Here is a 20,000-nt window from a genome sequence, read left to right on the forward strand (position 1 = left end):
TTCTATACTATACTACAGTATTGCATACTGTACTACATACTCTACCTAGAACTTAACATCCTGCTCTGTATTGTGTCACGCTATATTTCATACTCTAAGATTTCATACTATGTTCCATAATCTACCATATATCCATATTCTGTACTGCACACCATACCCTATTCCATAATTCTCTTCTATACTCCATACCCTATTCCATACTCCACTCTATTCCATACTCCATACTCTATTCCATACTCCATTCTCGAGTCCATATTCTATTCTATACTCCATACTCAATTCTATACTCCATACCCTATTCCATACTCCACTCTATTCCATATTCCATATTCTATTCCATACTCTATGGCCTATTCCATACTCCATACTCTATTCCATATTCTACTCCATACTCTATTCCATACTATATTCCATACTCCATACTATATTCCATACTTTATTTCATACTCCATACTATATTCCATACTCTATTCCATACTCCAATATCTGCAGCAGCGTCTCCCTGCAGCTTTGCTTCTTTAAAACACAGTTGGCAATGGCATTGTTTTTAATCATCAGAACCCAGAAATTATTATTATTATTATTATCGCCTCTGACGCGGCAATTAAAACTTCAGGTCAGGAGCACAACGAGCAGTGATCAGCAGCGTCGCTGAGAAGTTTTAATTAGACGATCAGAACCATTAATGCACAAAAAAAAGGTGTGCGCTGGGAAATTAACGCGAACGTCTTAATCAGGGTTAGCGACTCCCGAAGAGGAGTCAAGTGAACAGAGAGCAAAAAACAAATCATTTCCGCTCCACTGGGACAAAACCCAATTAATATGCATGCAGAAAATGGAAATTTGGAGCATCAGCACAGGCTGTTGGAAAAAATGCAGCGAATCTGGAGACAGGGTCGCGGACCTGCTTATTGTTATTCTTGTGTAATAATAGTGAAAGAGGGGCCAGATGCTGGGGTCTGGGGCGGCGGGCAGGACGGGCCCATCAGTGGCTTTTTCCGCTCGGCTTCCCCGAGTCTGTGCTCACGCCCTCCCCAGAGCACAGGAACTGCACTCTTCCTGCAAGCTGTAAATTCAGAAAATAAAAACAAAACACACTATTTTAGTATATGTAATGGGAGGGGGGGGGGGGGGGGGGCAGTGGAGAGGCAGGTGTGTGTGTGTGTGTGTGTGTTTGTGTGTGTGTGTGTGTGTGTGTGTGTGTGTGTGTGTGTGTGTGTGTGTGTGTGTGTGTGTGTGTGTGTTTGGGTGTGTGTTTGGGTTGCGGGGTCTATTTGTAAGGTTCAGGGGACGCGTACAAACACACAGGGCTTTGGATCCACACCTCCATGAGAAACTGAGGCTCAAAAGTTCACTCAGGCTCACACTGCAAATGTGTGGCCCCTGTCAATGAGTCTGACAAACAGGTTATGCTCTTACAACGGTGCTTTTTAAAGACAGAAAAACAGCTAAGTTCCCTGACATAAGTCTTGTTAAATTAATAAAATAAACCCTGACTGTCCAGGCATTTCCCCTGCCTATATCATATTAATGAGCTCACCATATTATGGGGGTTTTGTCCTTGTCGGTCAGGATATGTTGAAACTTGGAAAGAAATCCCCACCTCAGAGCATCCAACGTGAGAGTTAAGTGGGGATCACGCTCGAACTTCACAGACAGATACCACAAGTCTCTCAGCAAAGCCGCACACACACAACATCAACATGTTTCAAACTGAAACTACCTGCAGTAAACTCCGATGGTGAAACAAGCCTGGCTTAGTTCTAGAACATTCTGCATGCAGTAGATGTCAGGCGATGAATGCTTATGTCATCCACTAACGTTCCTGCTAACGTTTCTGTGTGTGTAAATGCTGTCTGTCGGAGAGAGGGAGAGAAGGAGAGAAGGATTCAGCCAGGACAGGACACGCCAATCTAAGCGTTCATTAACAGCCACTTCCCCACACCGGCAGGCTGATTGGAGTCAGTACACGTTCACACAAATAATACACTTCCAGCAGCATTAGTAGGGTTTGAAACGCCACTTGATTGGGCATGATATCATTCTGGCGCATAAACAGGCGCTCCGCATTAAACAACAAGACACAGCGAGCTAGGAGAGTTTTAAACGGTCTCCATGTCAACAGTCCTGATGAGGAACAGGACTCCCGAGGCACTTTGATGTGCATATTGTGTCTTGCAGATAAAAAGGAGAATCTCTCTCACTCTTATTGTCGAAATTGTTTAAAATAGTTTGAGCATTTTTTTTTTGCTAAAGTTTTTCTCCTTATACAGTAACGGAATTTACAGGGGTCCCAAGCCCTGCACTCTTTCCACGAAAATCTTGACAGCGTTAAAATAAACATCTCTCCGCTTAAAGAAAAACACGTTCGCTTCAGCCGCGACGATCCCCGCCGCCAGCCACCGCACCGGTGATCCGCGGCGACCAGGCATCTCCCCGAGCCCCTCGGAGGCCGGGCGGTCGGCACCAGCGCACCCGTGAAGAAAAAGGAGGTCGGAGCGCAGAATTAATGCGCCTCCGTTGCTTGTTACACCTATTTTTGTGAACGTGAGCGGCGGCCCCCGGGGAGGCAGCGGGCCTCCCGCGAGACGCCCCGTGCTTTCATCTCTGCTGTCCCCGCTGATTTTTATCACGCCGTACGCTATCATGCGCACAAGCGGCTGGAGGTAAACAGCGCCGTTACCATAGCAATTCCCATTGTCGGTGGAAGCAGACGCGGGCCTGTTGGCAGGCACATATTTAAATCAGAGGCTACAAGCAGCCCTGCCCGCTCTTTTTAGAGCTCTCTGGTGCGGGGATTCTCTCATTAATGTCTTAAACGCTTTTATTTAATACCTCAGATCCTGACTTCTGACAAAGGAGCCTTTGAATGTGCCGTCTTTGTATGGCCAGAATCCAGGCTTCATAAAGAAGAATTTACTGTATCCATGGTGATCTTTATATTAGAATATTATCTCAAAAATCAATAGACGCTGACCATGTGAGTAAGGGGGTTAGCAAAAATGCACATAAAATGTGGGTAATGGAAAAAATCACTTTTCGGGGGTCATTTCCTATGAGGAAAAACTAGATTGCGGTGTTGAGGAAATCAGTAGTTAAAGCATGAAATAGTGGCACAGTAAACAGAAAAGTGACCTTTGCCGTTACGCCCAAATGACCTCAATCTTCCTTCGGAGGTGTTCTGAAAGTGTTCTGAAAAAATACTTCAGAATTTATGTCTTCCACTTCCTAATAGTTTTTCCAGCTGTTTTTTTTTTCGTTCTAAATTGCTGTCCTCTACAGCACGACCCTTTGACCTCGGCCCTGTGATTGTATAAGGGGGAAAGCGCGTCGTCGTGGTCGTCGGGCCGACTTTGGGCCGTCCGTGTGAGGGTCAGCGTGGCGGGCAGCGCACGCGCGTAATTCCTCGGCTCATTGTTTCGGGGAGGAAGTGGTGATCACAGACGCCGTAACTGAGAAAGCATGTGGGGGAGAAGGCAGGCCCCCCCCCCCCCCCCCCCCCCCCCCCCCCCCCCTTCGGCATGATCCCCGCACACCACCGTGAAGACGGCGGACCTGCCTGGAGCTACATGCAGCGGGCTGTTAGATACAGAAAGGGGCAACAATGGGGACAATGCTATAAAAAAACCTGCACAGGAGTGCAGTGGCTGGTCGTGAGTAGCGCACACTCATGGTGCAGAAACGCTCCATCTTCCCTCTGTCTTACCCTCTATATATGTCACTACATCTGTTGTGCATTTTGGCATAACAATGTTATGTCCAGTGTTCATTGACTTTTGCGCTGAATAATTTTGCTTTTTAATCAATAGGTTTTGCTTTTAAATCATTTTGGCCATGCGGCATTTAAATACCATCAGCAGCATTCTACAGTTGACCGTGATAAGTAAATGTCCAACAGACCCCCCCCCCCCCCCCCCCCCCCCCAACAATTCATTTATAGCACAGTAAAGATCTGACCTTAACAGCATGTCTGATTTTAAAACCTGGAAACCCTATTAAAAATGAACTTTTGTAAATCACAAATTGGTTGTGTCGTGTTGTGTGAGACGGGGTGGACATGGGCGGGTGGACATGGGTGGGTGGACACTAAAGGGTGGACACTGGCCTGAGAATGCCCAGGTGTGTGTGTGTGTGTGTGTGTGTGTGTGTGTGTGTGTGTGTGTGTGTGTGTGTGTGTGTGTGTGTGTGTGTGTGCGGGGGGGTGGGATGCGGGGGACAAACTTAAGGGTTTTTTTGGCCCACTGAGCAACAAAGCATGCACATGCTTAGGGTGTATAACTGCTTGATTGGCTAGCGATGCCTGCAAGACAACATGTTGGCTTGGACTGCTGCAACTCACTGGGTGTACACAGGAAGTTTGTATGCGAGTGTCTTTCTGGCAACCTGAGATCAAACTTTTGATCTCTAAGCGACCACCAACTTGACATTTTTAGATGTGAGACCTTAAAAACGCAGTCATGTGTGGTAAAAGTCACTGGTACAGTGGAACATTTCTACAGGGACCTGCATTTTGTGGTCTACTGTGGGTTCAAGAGCTTGCAAAAGGGGAGGGGTCAGAGGATGGGGGAGGGGAGGGGTCAGAGGATGGGGGAGGGGAGGGGTCAGAGGATGGAGGGGAGGGGTCAGAGGATGGAGGGGAGGGGAGGGGAGAGGTGAGGAGAGGACATTGATGCTGCTGTGTCTGCTACCCCGGGACTCTCGCCTCTTCCTCACGCCGCCTTTCCACACGTTCTAGACTCTTCAGCAGACGCCACTCATGTCCCCTGACTGTCAGGCTTAAGGCTGAACAGAGCTCCCATTGGCAGGAGCCTGGGCCTCTTTAGGTGAAGAGAGTCTGCAGTGTGCACTTGTTTTTATTCCACTGTCATGGTGAGGATTAAGTCTCCACGTAGCGGCTGCCTCCGCACCACTGGGGGTCTGATTGCGATCTGGTTGTTTTTTTCTTCTAGGTTCTTAGTGATGGAACCGAGGAGCTATGTCCTCTCTCTCTCTCTCTCTCTCTCTCTCTCTCTCTCTCTCTCTCTCTCTCTCTCTATCTCTCTCTCTCTCTCTCTCTCTATCTCTCTCTCTCTCTCTATCTCTCTCTCTCTCTATCTCTCTCTCTCTCTCTATCTCTCTCTCTCTCTATCTCTCTCTCTCTCTCTCTCCTTTTCAGGTGTTTCTCATACTTTGCACATGTGATGTTCCGCTTTTTCCTCTGTCTCCCCATTGTTGACTAGGTGTGTCTGTGGGTATTATTAGGAAAATAATGAGACAAAATCAACATTGAGCCTTTTAGACTTCTGCGTCATTTTTTAGTGATAGGTATTGTTGTATGGTATGTTGGTGCCATATAAGAATAGCATCACTCTTCTGGAAGGCTTGGCTGACCCTTATCTGTTGCTAGTAATGCTGTTTAATTGTGTCATAACTGAACTCATATTTCAGCAGAGGCAATATTGCTTCAATTATTAACAATTCTTGTCTATATTGCTTTCTTCTGTTTTTTTCTCTCTCCCCCTCTTTCTCATTACCAGCTGAAAGGGGTTTATGCACTGAAAAGACCTCAGGAAACTCCACGATGGCCGCCAAAAGGAAAGGCGGCCTGAAGCTCAATGCCATCTGTGCCAAGCTGAGCCGGCAAGTGGTGTACGACGGCACCTCGCAGAACGCGGAGGGGGACGCCAGCGTGGCGGACGCCAGCGAGCGCGGAAGCTCCCACTACGAGGAACCCGACAGCGACTTTGGCGAGGCCCTGAACCTCGGCCCGGGCCTGGAGGACGAGCAGAAGCGGCGCGAGGCCATCGAGAAGTGGGTGAACGGCGAGTACGCCGACGACCCGCCGTCCGCGGATGGCGAGGAGACCAGGGGCCCCAAGGGCGGCAGCAGCGAGGAGGGCCCCCCCGAGGGTGTGTACATGGTACAGCCCAAGGGCTGCAGCGACGACGAGGACAACGGCGACGAGGTAGAGGCCACGCCTCTCTCCCGTGATGGCAGTTACCACGACGATAGGGACTCAGAAGATAGTGCCCAGAAAGAGACGGGCTACCCACCCTCCAGCGAGACCGCCAACTGCCAAGCCTCCTTCTCTTCTCCAGGTAATAGTCTTTTCCAGTCTCTGTCTCTCTTTCTCTCTCTCTCTTTCTCTGTGTCTGTCTCTCTCTCTCTTTCTGTCTGTCAAGCTTTACATTCACTGTTGTGAGACGTATGATCTGAAGCACTTTTGGACAGTGTGGAGGGCCAGGGTAAAGGGGCCTGTGTCATGTCCACCCTCACACACACCTTCACACACACCGCCACAAACACTTATGTAATTCCGTTGGAAAGACAAATCTAGAGTTGCTCCATGAATCGCTGATTTCATTATTGGCCCTCCAGACTGGTGGAACTGGGGGAACAGGAACTCGTGTGGTTTACTGAAACCAGAAATGAGTGTTTGGCAGAACCTTAGAAAGAATGGTGGTGTTGAGGGGCATGTAGGGTGGGGCAAATATTCACCTTCCGGATGGAAGTACACTTCCAGAGGCTGATTTTCTTGGCCCTGACTGAACTAATCTCCTACTGAACCCAGCAACACAGTGGCTGGCTCCCTCCTGCTCCACGTTTGTGAGGTGAACGCTCACACACGGAAACGTTGTCAGATACCACTTCGTGACAAAGACAGTAGCAACAGTCCAAATTGCTCGCCAAAGAAATCTGTACCTTTTGGGTTTGACCTCTGGATGAGCTAGTCCCTTTCCTCTCTGAAAGAATTTTCTCACTTTTGCCCCCTGCCGCGTATCTGTGACACAATCAGCCATATTGGATGTCACACTTGCTAGACGCTTCCATTAAGTGCAGTAACAGCAGAGAACAGTGAAAGTAGAGGTCCAGTGCTGTGAACGCTGGCTGAACTTTGAACTCTGCTCCTCAGACTTATCTGAGATCCTGTGCAGTAGTGCTCAAAGTGAAATGCCACTCAAACTAAAGCAGATAACAGCCGGTGATAAAGCTGTTCCACACGCAGTAAAAAAATACCCCCCCTCCTCTTTTTCTTGAGACGGTGGTTAAAATCTGTTTAGTCTGTTACATTTTTGCTTGCTCACCTGACATCTCAAAATATGTCTTTTCGTTTTCATCTTTTTTTTCCGGCTTATCGTGTGTTGATTAATTCGCTCTTCGTTGTTTTTCTCTCCAGCCCCGTGTCACTAGAGCCTGTGGCCTCGTGGTGATCAGCCTCTTGGCAAATAGCAGTTCTGGGTGGTTTTAATTAGTTGAATTGCGTGTATTTCACGGTGGCGGAAAAAAAAAAAGAAACAATGAAAACGCAACAGTAACAACAACAGACAGAAACACACACAAAAAAAAAACCAACGCCTTCTGGAAATGTGAGTTTGTGTTGGCGAAAGATGCCGTACCTGTTTGCTAGGGCCGGACGGAGTGACTTTCTCAGCACTGAGAGGAGCTGGTCGATGACTACAGCCAGCACTCTCCTCTCCTCTGAGTTGTTGTTTTTCACCTCTTCTCCTCTTTGTTGATTGTAACTAGGGCATCCATATCGCCGTGTTAGCGCGCAGCTCACAATTAAAATATTTTTCCCCCCCTCTCTCTCTCTTTCCTCACCGCTGTCTTTCAGAAGCTGATGCGGGGCGCGCGTAATTATGCATATAAACATAGTGGCTTCATTATCTCTCACAACATCAGTGACAATGTAATTAACAAACATTGCGAGATCAATGAGAGAAACTACGACCTTCAAAACATTTAACTCCTCGTACGGAGCCTCCGCGCGGCTTCCCGATCGGAACAAAAGCGCGGAATGCTTCTCGCGCGGCCTCCCGATGCCTCGCATAGCTCGCAGCCCGGGCCTCTCGGCCCAGCGTGGAAAAGACGGGAGGGTTCGGGAGGGTTCGGCCGCGGGCCCCGCCTCGACTTACCCTCCCGCCCGCCAGTCTGCTTAAAGGTTAGGCATTCACACTCGCATTCAGCACAGCCATCCGATTCCTTCGGAAGGGGCTTTTTGTCCCAGAACATGTTTTTGTAGCACACTTGTATAAATGGGCGAATAACATGCTGGAATAGACATCGTCGTTGTTGTTGTGTTTGGCTCGACCCTTCCGGCAACGATTTTATTTCGATTATCAACTTCTTACACACAAAAAAGCTTTTTTGGCACCTTTTAGGCAATTATTTTATTAATGTTTTTTTCATGGAACGTACCAATCACCTTTACTCTTGTACACATAGAGACAGGCTTGGAACCATGGAGACAGTATCCCTCGGCTTTCACTGGCCATGTTTAGCCAGCTAAAGTGTACTACTTTAGTAGTACCTACTTCTTATTACACACTACAGAAAAAAGGACCCTACTTGTCTGAAACATACACAAGGGCTGTGTCACAGGAACGTGGCCGTGTAGAGTGGCAAGGCTGAGGGTACTTTAAATACTCTCCAGCGATGAGAGAAATAGGGACAGGGGGAGAAAGAGAGAGAGGAAGAGAGAGAGGAAGAGAGAGAGGAGAGAGAGAGAGAGAGAGAGAGAGAGAGAGAGAGAGAGAGAGAGAGAGAGAGAGAGAGAGAGAGAGAGAGAGAGAGAGAGAGAGTCAGAAGCACAGGCAGGCAGAATCGCACCTTTGCCCAAAGCCCTGGTGTCCTAGCTTCATGTGCATGGTGGTTTGGTCAGGGGGGTGTGAGATAAGGACGGAGAGGGAAAGTTAATTCGCGTCCTCTTCTAAAGCACCATCTTCTCCCAGGTCCTCTCGTAATGTACACAGCCTACGCCCAATCCAGCCTCCTGACAGTGATAGTGTGCGCGGCTTCCCCCACGAAACCCATGAGCCATCACTTCCTCCTACCGTTACTACAGCGATGGTTATTACTGCTCCTGCCACAGACCCTGCGTCTGACGACATCCACACCAGCACTACTGTCACCAAGACGTCGTCCGCAATGTAGCTATAAACACCGGCGCAAAACAGGTGGACCACGTAGACTTGCCGATGCCGATATTACTAAAGATGCCAACGATTAATGTAGCACAGGAGGGGGTTTCTATAGGAACGAGTCTGGACTTTTCCCGCTGTTTGAAAGAGTGGAAAACTTGCAGGGCTTTGATCACTGTCCTTGGGAAGTACTCGGGGATAGCGATTCAAAGCCGTGTCCTTACTTTAAAGCTGTGTAAAATCACATGACCCGACATGACACCCTGTAAGCATTCATGACCTATATAAAACATAGCATCTACGGCTCTTGGATTTATAGCCGAAACCAAGCTCTGTCAGACTCCGGTCCTCTGAACTGCAGAACAGACACCCCACCGGTATTAAAAGATAATTATAGTATTATTATCACTACTTCAGAATTCAATAATAAGCATGGTTTTTACTAGTTTGCCTTTTGGCTGCCGGAATAGCAGTCCTGAAGCAGCTCAAATGATCTGAATTCCACAGTATCAAGAGGATCGGATATAGAGGCAGAAACTCTTTTAATGCCTTTATTGTCATTTAGCCAGCTAAGCTGTATGTTCCTTCAGCACAAATCACAGGGTGTCGTGATTAGCAAGTCGCAGACTTGAGGTGCCGTTCCCAGTACAAAGAAGCAGGTATTTCCTCTAAAATACCCTCGAACATTTCTCTTCAATTTTTCATGCTCTTTCAATCCGCCAGATCTCCTTTCACTGTGATGAGCTACGGAGAGGAGCAGCTCCGATACTGCCATGGAAATGTGGGGATTATTTTACATGCTGAGAAGGAGATGTGAAAAGCAGAGGCAGAGACCGATTTAGCAATAACACAGAAATATGAGACCAAAGCCCAAATATTTGGGTATTAATTACCAAGGCCGTGGCTCGCGTTACCTCCGACTGTCTTGCGCTTTGCCGAGCAATGAAAAAGGCAATCAAATAAATGAAGGAAAGGTCTGGAGGTGGCTTGGCCCCGGGCCAGGGGAGAGAGGGAGAGGCCCGGACTCCCAGGAATGCATCTGACACCAGTTCCAAGTTGTCATCCAGCACTGGCTTCTTGCATCGAGCCGGCTCTCCTGACAGACAAGCTGCCACAAGATGAGATTTTGCATATTTTGTTTGCAATACGTAAGCTGCACACAAAAGGCGGGGCGTCCGAAAGCGCGTTTGCGTGCGTGCGCTCTGAACAAGTGTGTGTATCTCCACGTAGTGTTTCGGGACCCTCGTACGCGCTCATACACTCCGTTACTCAGGTATATCGGCCGTGGTCCCAGGAGGGGCTGCTTACGCAGTCCTGCTTTCTCCTGTCCTGCTCCCAGACCAGAGCGTTCTATTCCACCTCATCTCTCTGACCCCTCGCCCAAACCTGGATGAAAGTTAATGGGCCAGAATTAATCTCTACATAATGCAATTAAACTATACATTTACTGCATTTCTGCCTGTCCTTGGGGAGGACAGTGTGTTTTAATGGACTTTAAAAGAAAAAGTGAACTTTCATTGCTCCAATAAGTCTGAAACTTTTAAGTGTAAACTTGTGGTTGCATGGAAGAAATAACCATGTTATTGTAGCAGATCATATGATGTATGATGATACAACGATACAATAAAGCCCATGACATCCAAGACATTTTTTTAAACGTCTTGGATTGAACATGTGACATACACTGTATGTTTTTTTTTTTGCGTGCATTGATTCATGAATTGACCCTGTTTTAATATCTATTTAAAATGAATCTTCACCGTATCTCACTCATGCCGTGCTGTGTGTCTGGTCTTCTGTGTAGGGGAAGCCTCTGCCCTGCGGGACTATGCAGCCAGCACCATGAACGAGTTCCTCCACATGTTCGGCTATGATGACCAGCAGGTGCGTGACGAGCTGGCCAAGAAGATCAGCTTCGACAAAGTGAAATCTGCTAGCTCGGACCTCTCGTCCCTGGGCAGCGAGGAGGCCACGCGTCGCGCCCGCTTCTCCAAGTACGAGGAGTACATCCGCAAGCTGAAGGCCGGGGAGACGCTGCCGTGGCCCACCCACGCCAAGTCGGACGAGCTCAACGCCAAGGCGCCCCCGGAGAAGAGCGCCCCCCTGCTGCAGGCGCCCTCCTGCCTGCCGAGCGCAGACGCCGCTGTGTTCCCCGCCACCACGGCCGGCGCGGACCACAAGCAGGCCCAGCTGTCCGCCGCACCAGGCAACGCCTCCCACAGCTTGGCGTCCCGCGCTTCCAAATACGACTTCTTCATCCAGAAGCTGAAGATGGGCGAGAGCCTCCGACAGCAGAACGGCAGCGCCTACAAGAGGCCCTCAAAATACGACCTGGAGAATGTCAAGTACCTGCACCTCTTCAAACCCGGCGAGGGCAACCCAGACATGGGCGGGGCCATAGCCTTCAAGACGGGCAAAGTGGGCCGGCCGTCGAAGTACGACATCCCAAATAACCAGAAGCTCGTCCCCAGCAAGGGGAACCCCCCCATAATGCCGGGCGTGCTATCCTCCTCCCCAGCCACCCCGGCCACGTCTGGGATTCCCACCGCCGCCTCTGCTGGGCCAGTTGGTCCATCGTGCGTACCAGTGGAGCAGGCGGGCCACCTGGGCTTCAACTCTGAATACATGAAGTCCAGCTTCTCCAAGACGGACTCCATTACCACTGGAACCGTCTCCTCAGTCAAGTAAGACAGACGTGTTCTGAAAATAATGCTTCTTCCTTTTCCAAAAGGTTAATCAGTCCACAGTGGGTGGAGAGCGTGTCAAACACTTTTAATACTATATGTTAACACGACTGTGGTGAATTAATGGAGGATTTAATTCAGATGCCCACAGAACGTTTTTTTTACCCCTCAGCCAGTCACGCTCAGTCACAGCATGCTCAGCGGCGCCCACCGCAGGCCTGGCATTGACGTATGTGCCCCTCTGTCCCTTACTGAATGAATTACCCATTAAAGCTCAGAAGTCTATGTTTAGATCATGACTGGAATCCCTCATAGTTAGATATATTATTGTTAGAAACTGTGTCGCCATGGGACTCAAATGAATACATTAACGCAGAATTTAGCTCTGCGGTGTCATTTTTTTTTTTTCACTGCTTGATTTTCTCTGCGCACTTCACTCTCCCGTGTGCCCTGTTCTCCGAGAGGGACCCACGTGCTCTTGAAAGCATGTGGCGGATCTGCTTGAGCCCAGCATGCTGCCTCCACGACACGAGTCGGCTGGCTTCCTGTTTTAGCTCACGCCACACTAGCGATTAGTGAGCTCATTCACGGGGGAGTGTGACGGAGGTCCCGTGCACTACCGGTGGGCCTGTTGGGCGGGTCCCGCTGGGCGGGGCCAGGCCGGCCGGACCTGCTCCGCACTGCGACCCACAGGATGGAGTTTTCTCGTGTTGACTGTAATTCCAGTGGTGGGGTGGAGATTACTGCATACACCACTGAAGAGTCTGCAGCCTCCGTTCAGACACTGAAACGAGATGCCAGAGAAGCTTTAGTCATCCTTTAAATCGCAGCCAGTCGGGAAAAAGCAAACAGGCGTGCACGGGGCCCGTTGTCTGGGCCCCCTCTTCACTTCATCTTTCCATTTGTGCACTCTCCAAAAACAAAGGGAACATGAATCATTTATGCGTTTAGAAACATTTTTCCCCACTGCCTCCTCGTTTTGGGCGGTCATGCGTCAAGGTGCGCTTATACCTCCCTGATTCATTCCCGAATCAAACTGCTGCTCCACCCAAGAAAATGTATATTGATAGCCCAAAGTTTGAAATGGCTTGTAAGTGAATATTGTGTCAGTTTGTTATTATTAACGATGGCATGTGATGCCATTAATCCTGCCCCTTCTGTGTATGCTGCGACAGGAATGGCCTTCCTCCAGAGAAACCCGCCACCGAGGACGTCAACGTCTACCAGAAATATATCGCCAGGTATGCAAATATTCACCCCCCCCCCCCAAAAAAAAATTTAAGTGTTTTTTGTTTTTTGTTTTTAATTGAAGCTATCTTTTATGCCTTAATAAAGTTGAATGTAGATTGGCAAAAATAAGTTTTGTGAACAGACTATAAATTACATGTGAGCAAGTAGGGTTTATGGACTAAGGAAGATTAATTGAATTAAAGGACGGCAAGTGAGTCATTTCTTTGGCAGAGCTGTATTCCCTGCCAACACCAGCCTCTGTGTATACTGACGGCTAAGTCCACGAAATCTTCAGCAAACACAGAGAAATGTTTGTAAATACGTTTTACACGTTAGCTTCTCTTCAGCGGGCTGACTCCAGTACCAGGCTGTGGTCTTTTTAGCAGTGTTTCTGTGAAAACAGACAGAGGTTTTCTCAAGGTTTATTTTTTTTTCTTCTCATTTTCAATATCGCCATAAATGAAGACACTGAATAAACTAAATGACAGCCACTCACAAATCCACACAAAAGCACAGACACACAGAGATTCAGTACACCGCAGTATCAGGCCCCATGTTCATTTTGTCATGACACTATAAAGGTGATTATCATTTGTTTATTTATTCTGGTTTAAAGGGAGAAAAAACTGTTTCAAAAGGCAAAGAGGCTATGGCGTAAATGATTAGTTTCCCAAGCTGTAACACGAAGTCCACAAATCAAAGCCCTGGCACTAACAGACACACACACTTACCCGCGCGCTCACACACACAAAAAACCCTCCTTGGACTGATTACATTTTGCAAGAAGATTTAATTAAGGAATTTTTAATGAGGCTTCTGCTGGCACTGCCAAGAACTGTTTTGATATTTGCGCTGCATAATGCATAAAATTTGTCTAAACATCTCGGCAGTTGATGTGCGGGGAGGCAGGAGATAAGCCCAGATACAGTTTCAATTTCCGTGTTGGGGAAAATAAGAAAGGGAAGAGAGGAGGAGAAAAAAGAGAAAAGAGGACTCATAAAGAGGGCAAACGCGGCTTGGTGCATCTTGGCGGAGTGTTTGGGGGGGGGCAGGGACCATCATTGGCTTCCACGCTAATGAGAGCACTCTCATGCTTAAAAGCAGCTTTGTAAACTTGTCTTCTCCCACCGCCCCCCACCCCACCCCCCTAAAAAAGGGGAAAAAGTTCTTTATCTCCGAGCTCTGCCACAGTTTGATGTTTAAAGAGCTTCCCTGGTAGTGTTTAGTCGCAGTTTTGCCTCCTAAATGCTTTCATACACCCACCATTGCGCTGCACTTTGATCAGCGTGTCTCCATTGTAACGGGAGATGTGCGGCAATCTCTGTATCGTGGTGATATTAATATTTAATCTGCCGCTGAATAGCAGAAGCCCATTAGCCCCCTGACACGGCAAGTGGGAATTGTCCAGAGGCGAAGTAAGAGAGCAGAGGGGTGAGCTGCCCCCCCCTGGGAGAGTGAGGGGGGGGGGGGGGGGGGGGGGGGGGTGGGCCTCACGTACGCTCGGCCAACTGCAGCGAGTGTGTGTCAGTCACTGGGGTCGGCTTTGTGTGTGTGTGTGTACGTGTGTGTGTGTGTGTGTGTGTGTATGTGTGTGTGTGTGCGTATGTGTGCGTGTCTGTGTGTGTGTGTGTGTGTGTGTGCGTGTCTGTGTGTGTGTGTGTGTGTGTGTGTGTGTGTGTCTGTGTGTGTGTGTGTGTGTGTGTGTGGCTGTGCTTCTGTAAAATGTACCGATCTTTAGCTTTGTTTTCGTTTTATTTTCAAGAAGCAGCCAAAAACACCTGAAGCCCTCTCCACCCCACAAGCATTTCACAACACCACCAACTTTTAAAAGGTGCGTTCGCCATTCAATTAGCTTAATGAACTCAGCAGTGTGATCTGTGAAAGCAGCCTTGGGATTATCCAGGGCTACGAGGTGCACGCCAGGCAGAATCCAAACACATCTATTACTTAGCGTTTTCTCCCTACTTCAACAGATGGTGCGCTTGGCAGCGACAGTGCAAATGTTTATTTGTGTGTTTTGAGCTGTAATTGGAGGTTTTTAACAGTCATCATCGTTGGGGTTATAATCAGCCTGTAAACACTCAGGAAATGGGCCTCTTTAAAGCGGTGCCAATCTGAGGCAGGCTGGGCCAGTCAGACACCAGGAGTGGGGGGGTGGGGGGGGGACAGCACGCCGACACACACGAACCTTTCTATTAGGCCTAACCTTTCCCTGATTAAAGCACAGCCTGTTAACCTGGAGTGCCGAGCACTGATTTGGCAGGGTTTAAAGCACGCGCAAATGAGTGAATTACGTCTGGGGTTACAGTTTAATAAGAGTCTACCTACTGCTTCTGAAGCCAATGGAACTAATTTGGTGGAGATTGCTGTGACTGAAGTGCGAATTGTAATCACATGGTTGTGGGGAGCGTGGGCAGGTAGGAGATCTCGCCTCTGTCTGCGTGTTTGTAGTTGCCCATAATGGCTCTGTGTGCCGTGAAGATGATTCCCTCAGTGTCTGGGTGTTTATCAGTCAAGGATAAAAGGCTAAATTGCCCTTTAAAGCTCAGCCTTGTCTGGACAGAGGTCCCATTTTGCTTCCTCACGAGAAGCCACTCATGCCAAAGCCCTAGTAAAGGTTTTGTTTTTAATTGCGCATAAAAGCTTTTCCTCTTTCCCCCTAATTTTATTAAAGCAACACATATACATTGCTATGTACGTGCTGATGTCTGTGTCTGGTTTCCTGCAGAAACACGACTGGAATGATACTGTGGTGACTGTGTTTGTGTTTGCATGCAGGTTTTCTGGGAGCCAGCACTGTGGACATATGCACTGTGCATATCAGTACAGGGAACATTACCACTGCATGGACCCAGAGTGTAACTACCAGGTGAGTGCACCCGTCCCACCCAGCACACGCCCCCCCTCATACCCACCAAAGCTGTAACTGAACCGTGCTCACGCCCATGTGGAGACCGCACCTGTCCATCACGCAGCCCTACTAACAAACACGAGTTTGATTGGCTTTCGCTGAAATCGAGTCACAATGATGATGTGGTACACACGTGCAGGAACAAACACACACACACACACACACACAGTCGCGACAGCGTGATGAATGAGATCATGCGGGCTGCGTAATGACGTATTCTAACTCCACACGACTTCCTGCGGGATTTGGCCGAGCAGGGTCTGGAACTCACAGGCCCCTCGGTGCCACATCGGGACCCGTCTGCTACAGGCCGGGACGCTGAACCCGCGAGAAGAGGCCTCAACCCTCCGACGAAGGCCCGACCTCATGACGAAGGGTTAAGACTCCCCTTGTCCGGGTTCATTTAAGCACAGGGTCTGGTTTATTTTTTATAAGGGTAAATGCCTCTGTAAGATGGCTCCTGTTGGACGTCTTTCTTTCCTTTCTCGAGGACATCTGCTGTTACTCTGGGGCCGCCGTTAATCCCCTTTCACATTATTAATCTGATCCGTGTCCCGAGAGTTGTCATGTAACGCGCGGTGAAATCAGCGCTAAGCAGATCAGGTCGGTGGCGCCGGAGACGCACGCATGTGTTGGAGAAGGACAGACAAACACGGAGAAGATTTGTTAAAGACGTCAAAAAGCCTTATGCAACTAACTGAGGCTGAGCGCCCCACGGCCGTCGTGCCGGGGCCCCTCCACTCGTAAGCTCCCTCGCCACTTTTAATCAACCGATTACGTTTTTCAGTACAAACTCGAGATCTTCACCTGCAGACGAGATAGCTGTCGCACGGAATGCGTGCTTAGTCAGCTGGGTGGATGGCAGCTCCTCCCGATGCCCGCTGCCATGACAACTGGGTCGTAACCCCCCTCCCCCTCCCGGGTCTCACCGACTGGTTGCCCTGAGACGCTGACATACCAGTTTGAGTGGCGGTTGTGTGTGCGGATGTTGGCGATGAGCAGGCTTTTGGAAGGGATGAAACTCCGAAAAGTCACATGACTCAGGATGGAATCTTACCCCGCTGCTGGGCACCCTCGGCCACACCACAGGCCGGGCCTCTCCTTTCATGGCTTCGCGGTCGTCCCGCACGGCAGTGACAATCCTAAAATAAACATGGCGGTCCGTGCAACACCTAATGAGCCCTCCGAGCGAATCTGCAAGCTGGCCCTAACTGCCTGTTTACCCGGCGCGATCTGGGTCCCGCAGAGGCGGCGTGCCTGAGGGCCAACTTATCGCATTACGTGAACTCTCATGTGCCTGCCATTATCAGACGTTCACCATTGTCTTTGTCATACAGTAAACCACAGAAGGTTGTGGACTTTTCCCTCGCTAAAACGAGAAAGAGGATATGACACATATCGGCTCAATTGAGACGTTCATATTTCTGTTAGCGGATTTACCTTTCTCCGTATGTAAGATAAGCTTGACATATACTCAATTAGGTTTTGTGTTTTAGATGTTTCTGTCATGTTTTTTTTTTGTCTCCTGTTGCACATTTGTGTAGAAAAATATGGATTTAAGTCAGAATAGGCGCATTGATTGCAGCTTCTCCCATTACAGTTCCTGTAACGTCAGCTTAAGCCCAATTACTGCAGATTTGGGTGCTGCTTCTCCCCGGAGTCAGTCTTCCCCTCCGAGTCAGTTCGTCCCTCGCGTTACTCCGCCACGCAGGAGGTTTTTTCATTTTGAGGAGGAAATCTTACCGCATTCGCTTTTTATTACCGCCTAACCCTGCACGAAAATCGTGCTTTAATACTTTAATTAAAAACGGAATCATATCTCAGCCGGGGAATTAAAAGGGAAACATTTTTGGTTGGCTTGTTTGTTTGTTGTCTGTTTTCCCCCGTACACGTTTAAGAAACCATCTGCACGGAACATAATTTTTCAGAAGCTGAGAACATCGGAACTGTGATCTTGCATGTCAAGCGATCCATCTTAATTAAAACCCAGCAGAAGTAATAAAGATGCAGGAGGCCTAGAAACCCAAGCGAATATCGGGGCAGACGTGGTGGCGTGGTGTGCCTGCCGTGACTGGCACTGGGAGCACTGGGGTGAAGCCTGTCTTAAGGTGCTGTCAGAGCTTTGGGAATAAAGACTCAGGGAGCGCTGGAGTTCACACGTTCTCCCTTTACCGGCCCGGGACCCTGGACAGCCAGGAACCCTCCCTCAGACGTCTGCCAGTTGGATCATGCACTGTGCAGCTGTTGCCAGACTGATAAAATGACATGTTGCTAGTTTCCTATAGTAACCTCTCCAGACCCACCCCCCCACCCCCCCCCCCCCCACACACACACACACACACACACATGCACGCACACACACACACACACACACACACACACACACACACACACACACACACTCCCTGCCTCCACCATTACCGTCATCACCCTTTCGTAACACGCCGGTGTGTGTGTGTGTGTGTGTGTGTGTGTGTGTGTGTGTGTGTGTGTGTGTGTGTGTGTGTGTGTGTGTGTGTGTGTGTGTGTGTGTGTGTGTGTGACAGAGATTCACCAGTAAACAGGACGTGATCAGGCACTACAACATGCATAAGAAGAGGGACAACTCTCTTCAGCACGGCTTCATGCGCTTCAGTCCTCTGGACGACTGCAGCGTGTACTACCACGGCTGCCACCTCAACGGAAAGAGCACCCACTACCACTGCATGCAGGTAAACAACGTTGGCCCCTCCCACTCACCTGCTGCACAGGCTCCGCCCCTTCCCATGTAAGCCACACGGGCAGAGTGCGGAGAGCGAGTTCGCTCTGAACGCGCTACTGCCGTCCCGGGCCTCGTCTAGACTCTTTGCCCCGCCAGAAAAGGCTGGAAAACTAAGTGAGAACGGAGCACGTAGTGTCCATTTTCAGTCAGGGTAACAGAACCCACCACTGTATGGCAGGATTTCATGTCTGTCCAGTGACACACTATAGCCACTGTATCAGATGGCACGGGGCTTCGGTCATGGACTATGGCCACACACAAAAAGCCTCAAGAAAAAACCCTGGGTATGCGTGCCAGGCGTGGGGCCGTGGGGCTGGGGCGCCAGGCGTCGCACAGATCCTCCCCAGGACGCCGCAGCTTCACCAGGCCTATAAAAGGAAGTTCCAGTTCCTCCACTTTTTCCATTAGGCCCGAAATACCATTTAAGAGCAGTTTTCAATCGTTTGACAAAAGGTGTCATGAAGTAAATAAGAGACAAATTAAAAGGATGAACTAGACGTGGCCCCACTCTCTCCTCCGCCTCTCTCACTCCTTAATTGGCATGGATAAAATTCAGTTAGTTGTTTATATAAACTCAACATTTTTCATCTTTTAGTACCAAGCGCAGATTGAAGATTATATCCCACCAGATTTGTTTAATTTTTTTTTACATCTGCTTATTTTCAAGGTGTCACCGGTCCGAGTGCTTTCTCGCCGCACCGAGAGGCGTCCGGGGGCAGATGGCTTAAGATATACTCTTTTTTAACCCCCCACCCCTCCCCCCCCCCAAAGAGCGTAATTGTTATTAGACATTTCAGCTCTTGTTTTAACAGCCCTGAGAAGCAGCAGATGTTGGCACCCGTTCTCCTGATTTACAGGGGGAAAAAAAAATGGAGGGGCATTTTTTTCATTGTTTGACTCAATATGGCGAAGTTGCCCTGTTTGCGCGGCTGATATGTGCCAGGGATGATATACAACTGTGGGTTTTAATTCAAACATTAGTCTGTATTCCTCCTCTGCCCAGAGGGCTCCTGAGTGCTTCTGCTGTGTAACACAACGTTTCAGACTAAAGAAAGTGACAGTCTCCGTGCCTAGCCCCCCCACCCACCTCCTGCCCCTGGCTCTTACGTTCACAGCGCAGGTTAAAGTAAGACAGAGACAGTGGCCCTTGTTGTATCTGTGGAAGTTGTATCTGTGGGAAAACCTTAAATGGAAGAAGGCTCTAAGCACACACAGAGCCGCTGTTTTGCAGTTGCATTGGCTTATTTACTGAGGCCGGTGTAGTGCTGTTTTTTTTTTTTTGCTGTTTGCACCGAAGTTGCACTTTGGTTGCCACATGTATTTGCCCCCGTGAGGTACTGTTGCAGCTGCGTACAAAAGAGGAAATATATCCTTTTTCTAGTTATGTTGCAGGCTCCAATCAAAGCGTTCAGTGCAGTCACATGATGAAGATCAAACGGCATCTTGAACCCTGTACTACTGGCGCTAGACTGCTTCTTACGCCTCACACTGATTCAGCACTAGACACACGAAGG

General features: G+C 48.9%; 1 protein-coding gene across 9 annotated transcripts in view; it reads left to right on the top strand.

Moving 5' to 3' along the window:
* The window catches only part of casz1 (castor zinc finger 1), a 149,103-nt gene that overhangs the window by 109,829 nt on the left and 19,274 nt on the right, over positions 1-20,000 (top strand). For 6 of the 9 annotated variants that reach the window (XM_077018491.1, XM_077018490.1, XM_077018492.1 and 3 more), the window contains 6 exons: positions 5,517-6,077; positions 10,705-11,584; positions 12,760-12,825; positions 14,577-14,645; positions 15,593-15,683; positions 18,272-18,436. In XM_077018491.1, coding sequence (XP_076874606.1) covers positions 5,561-6,077; positions 10,705-11,584; positions 12,760-12,825; positions 14,577-14,645; positions 15,593-15,683; positions 18,272-18,436 — 1,788 coding nt within the window. In that variant the 5' untranslated portion in view covers positions 5,517-5,560. The remainder of the gene's footprint in view (positions 1-5,516; positions 6,078-10,704; positions 11,585-12,759; positions 12,826-14,576; positions 14,646-15,592; positions 15,684-18,271; positions 18,437-20,000) is intronic. The other 3 variants (XM_077018489.1, XM_077018495.1, XM_077018488.1) reach the window with 2 other exon arrangements.

The sequence above is a fragment of the Brachyhypopomus gauderio genome, chromosome 10, assembly GCF_052324685.1.
Source record: "Brachyhypopomus gauderio isolate BG-103 chromosome 10, BGAUD_0.2, whole genome shotgun sequence".
Classification (NCBI taxonomy): domain Eukaryota; kingdom Metazoa; phylum Chordata; class Actinopteri; order Gymnotiformes; family Hypopomidae; genus Brachyhypopomus; species Brachyhypopomus gauderio.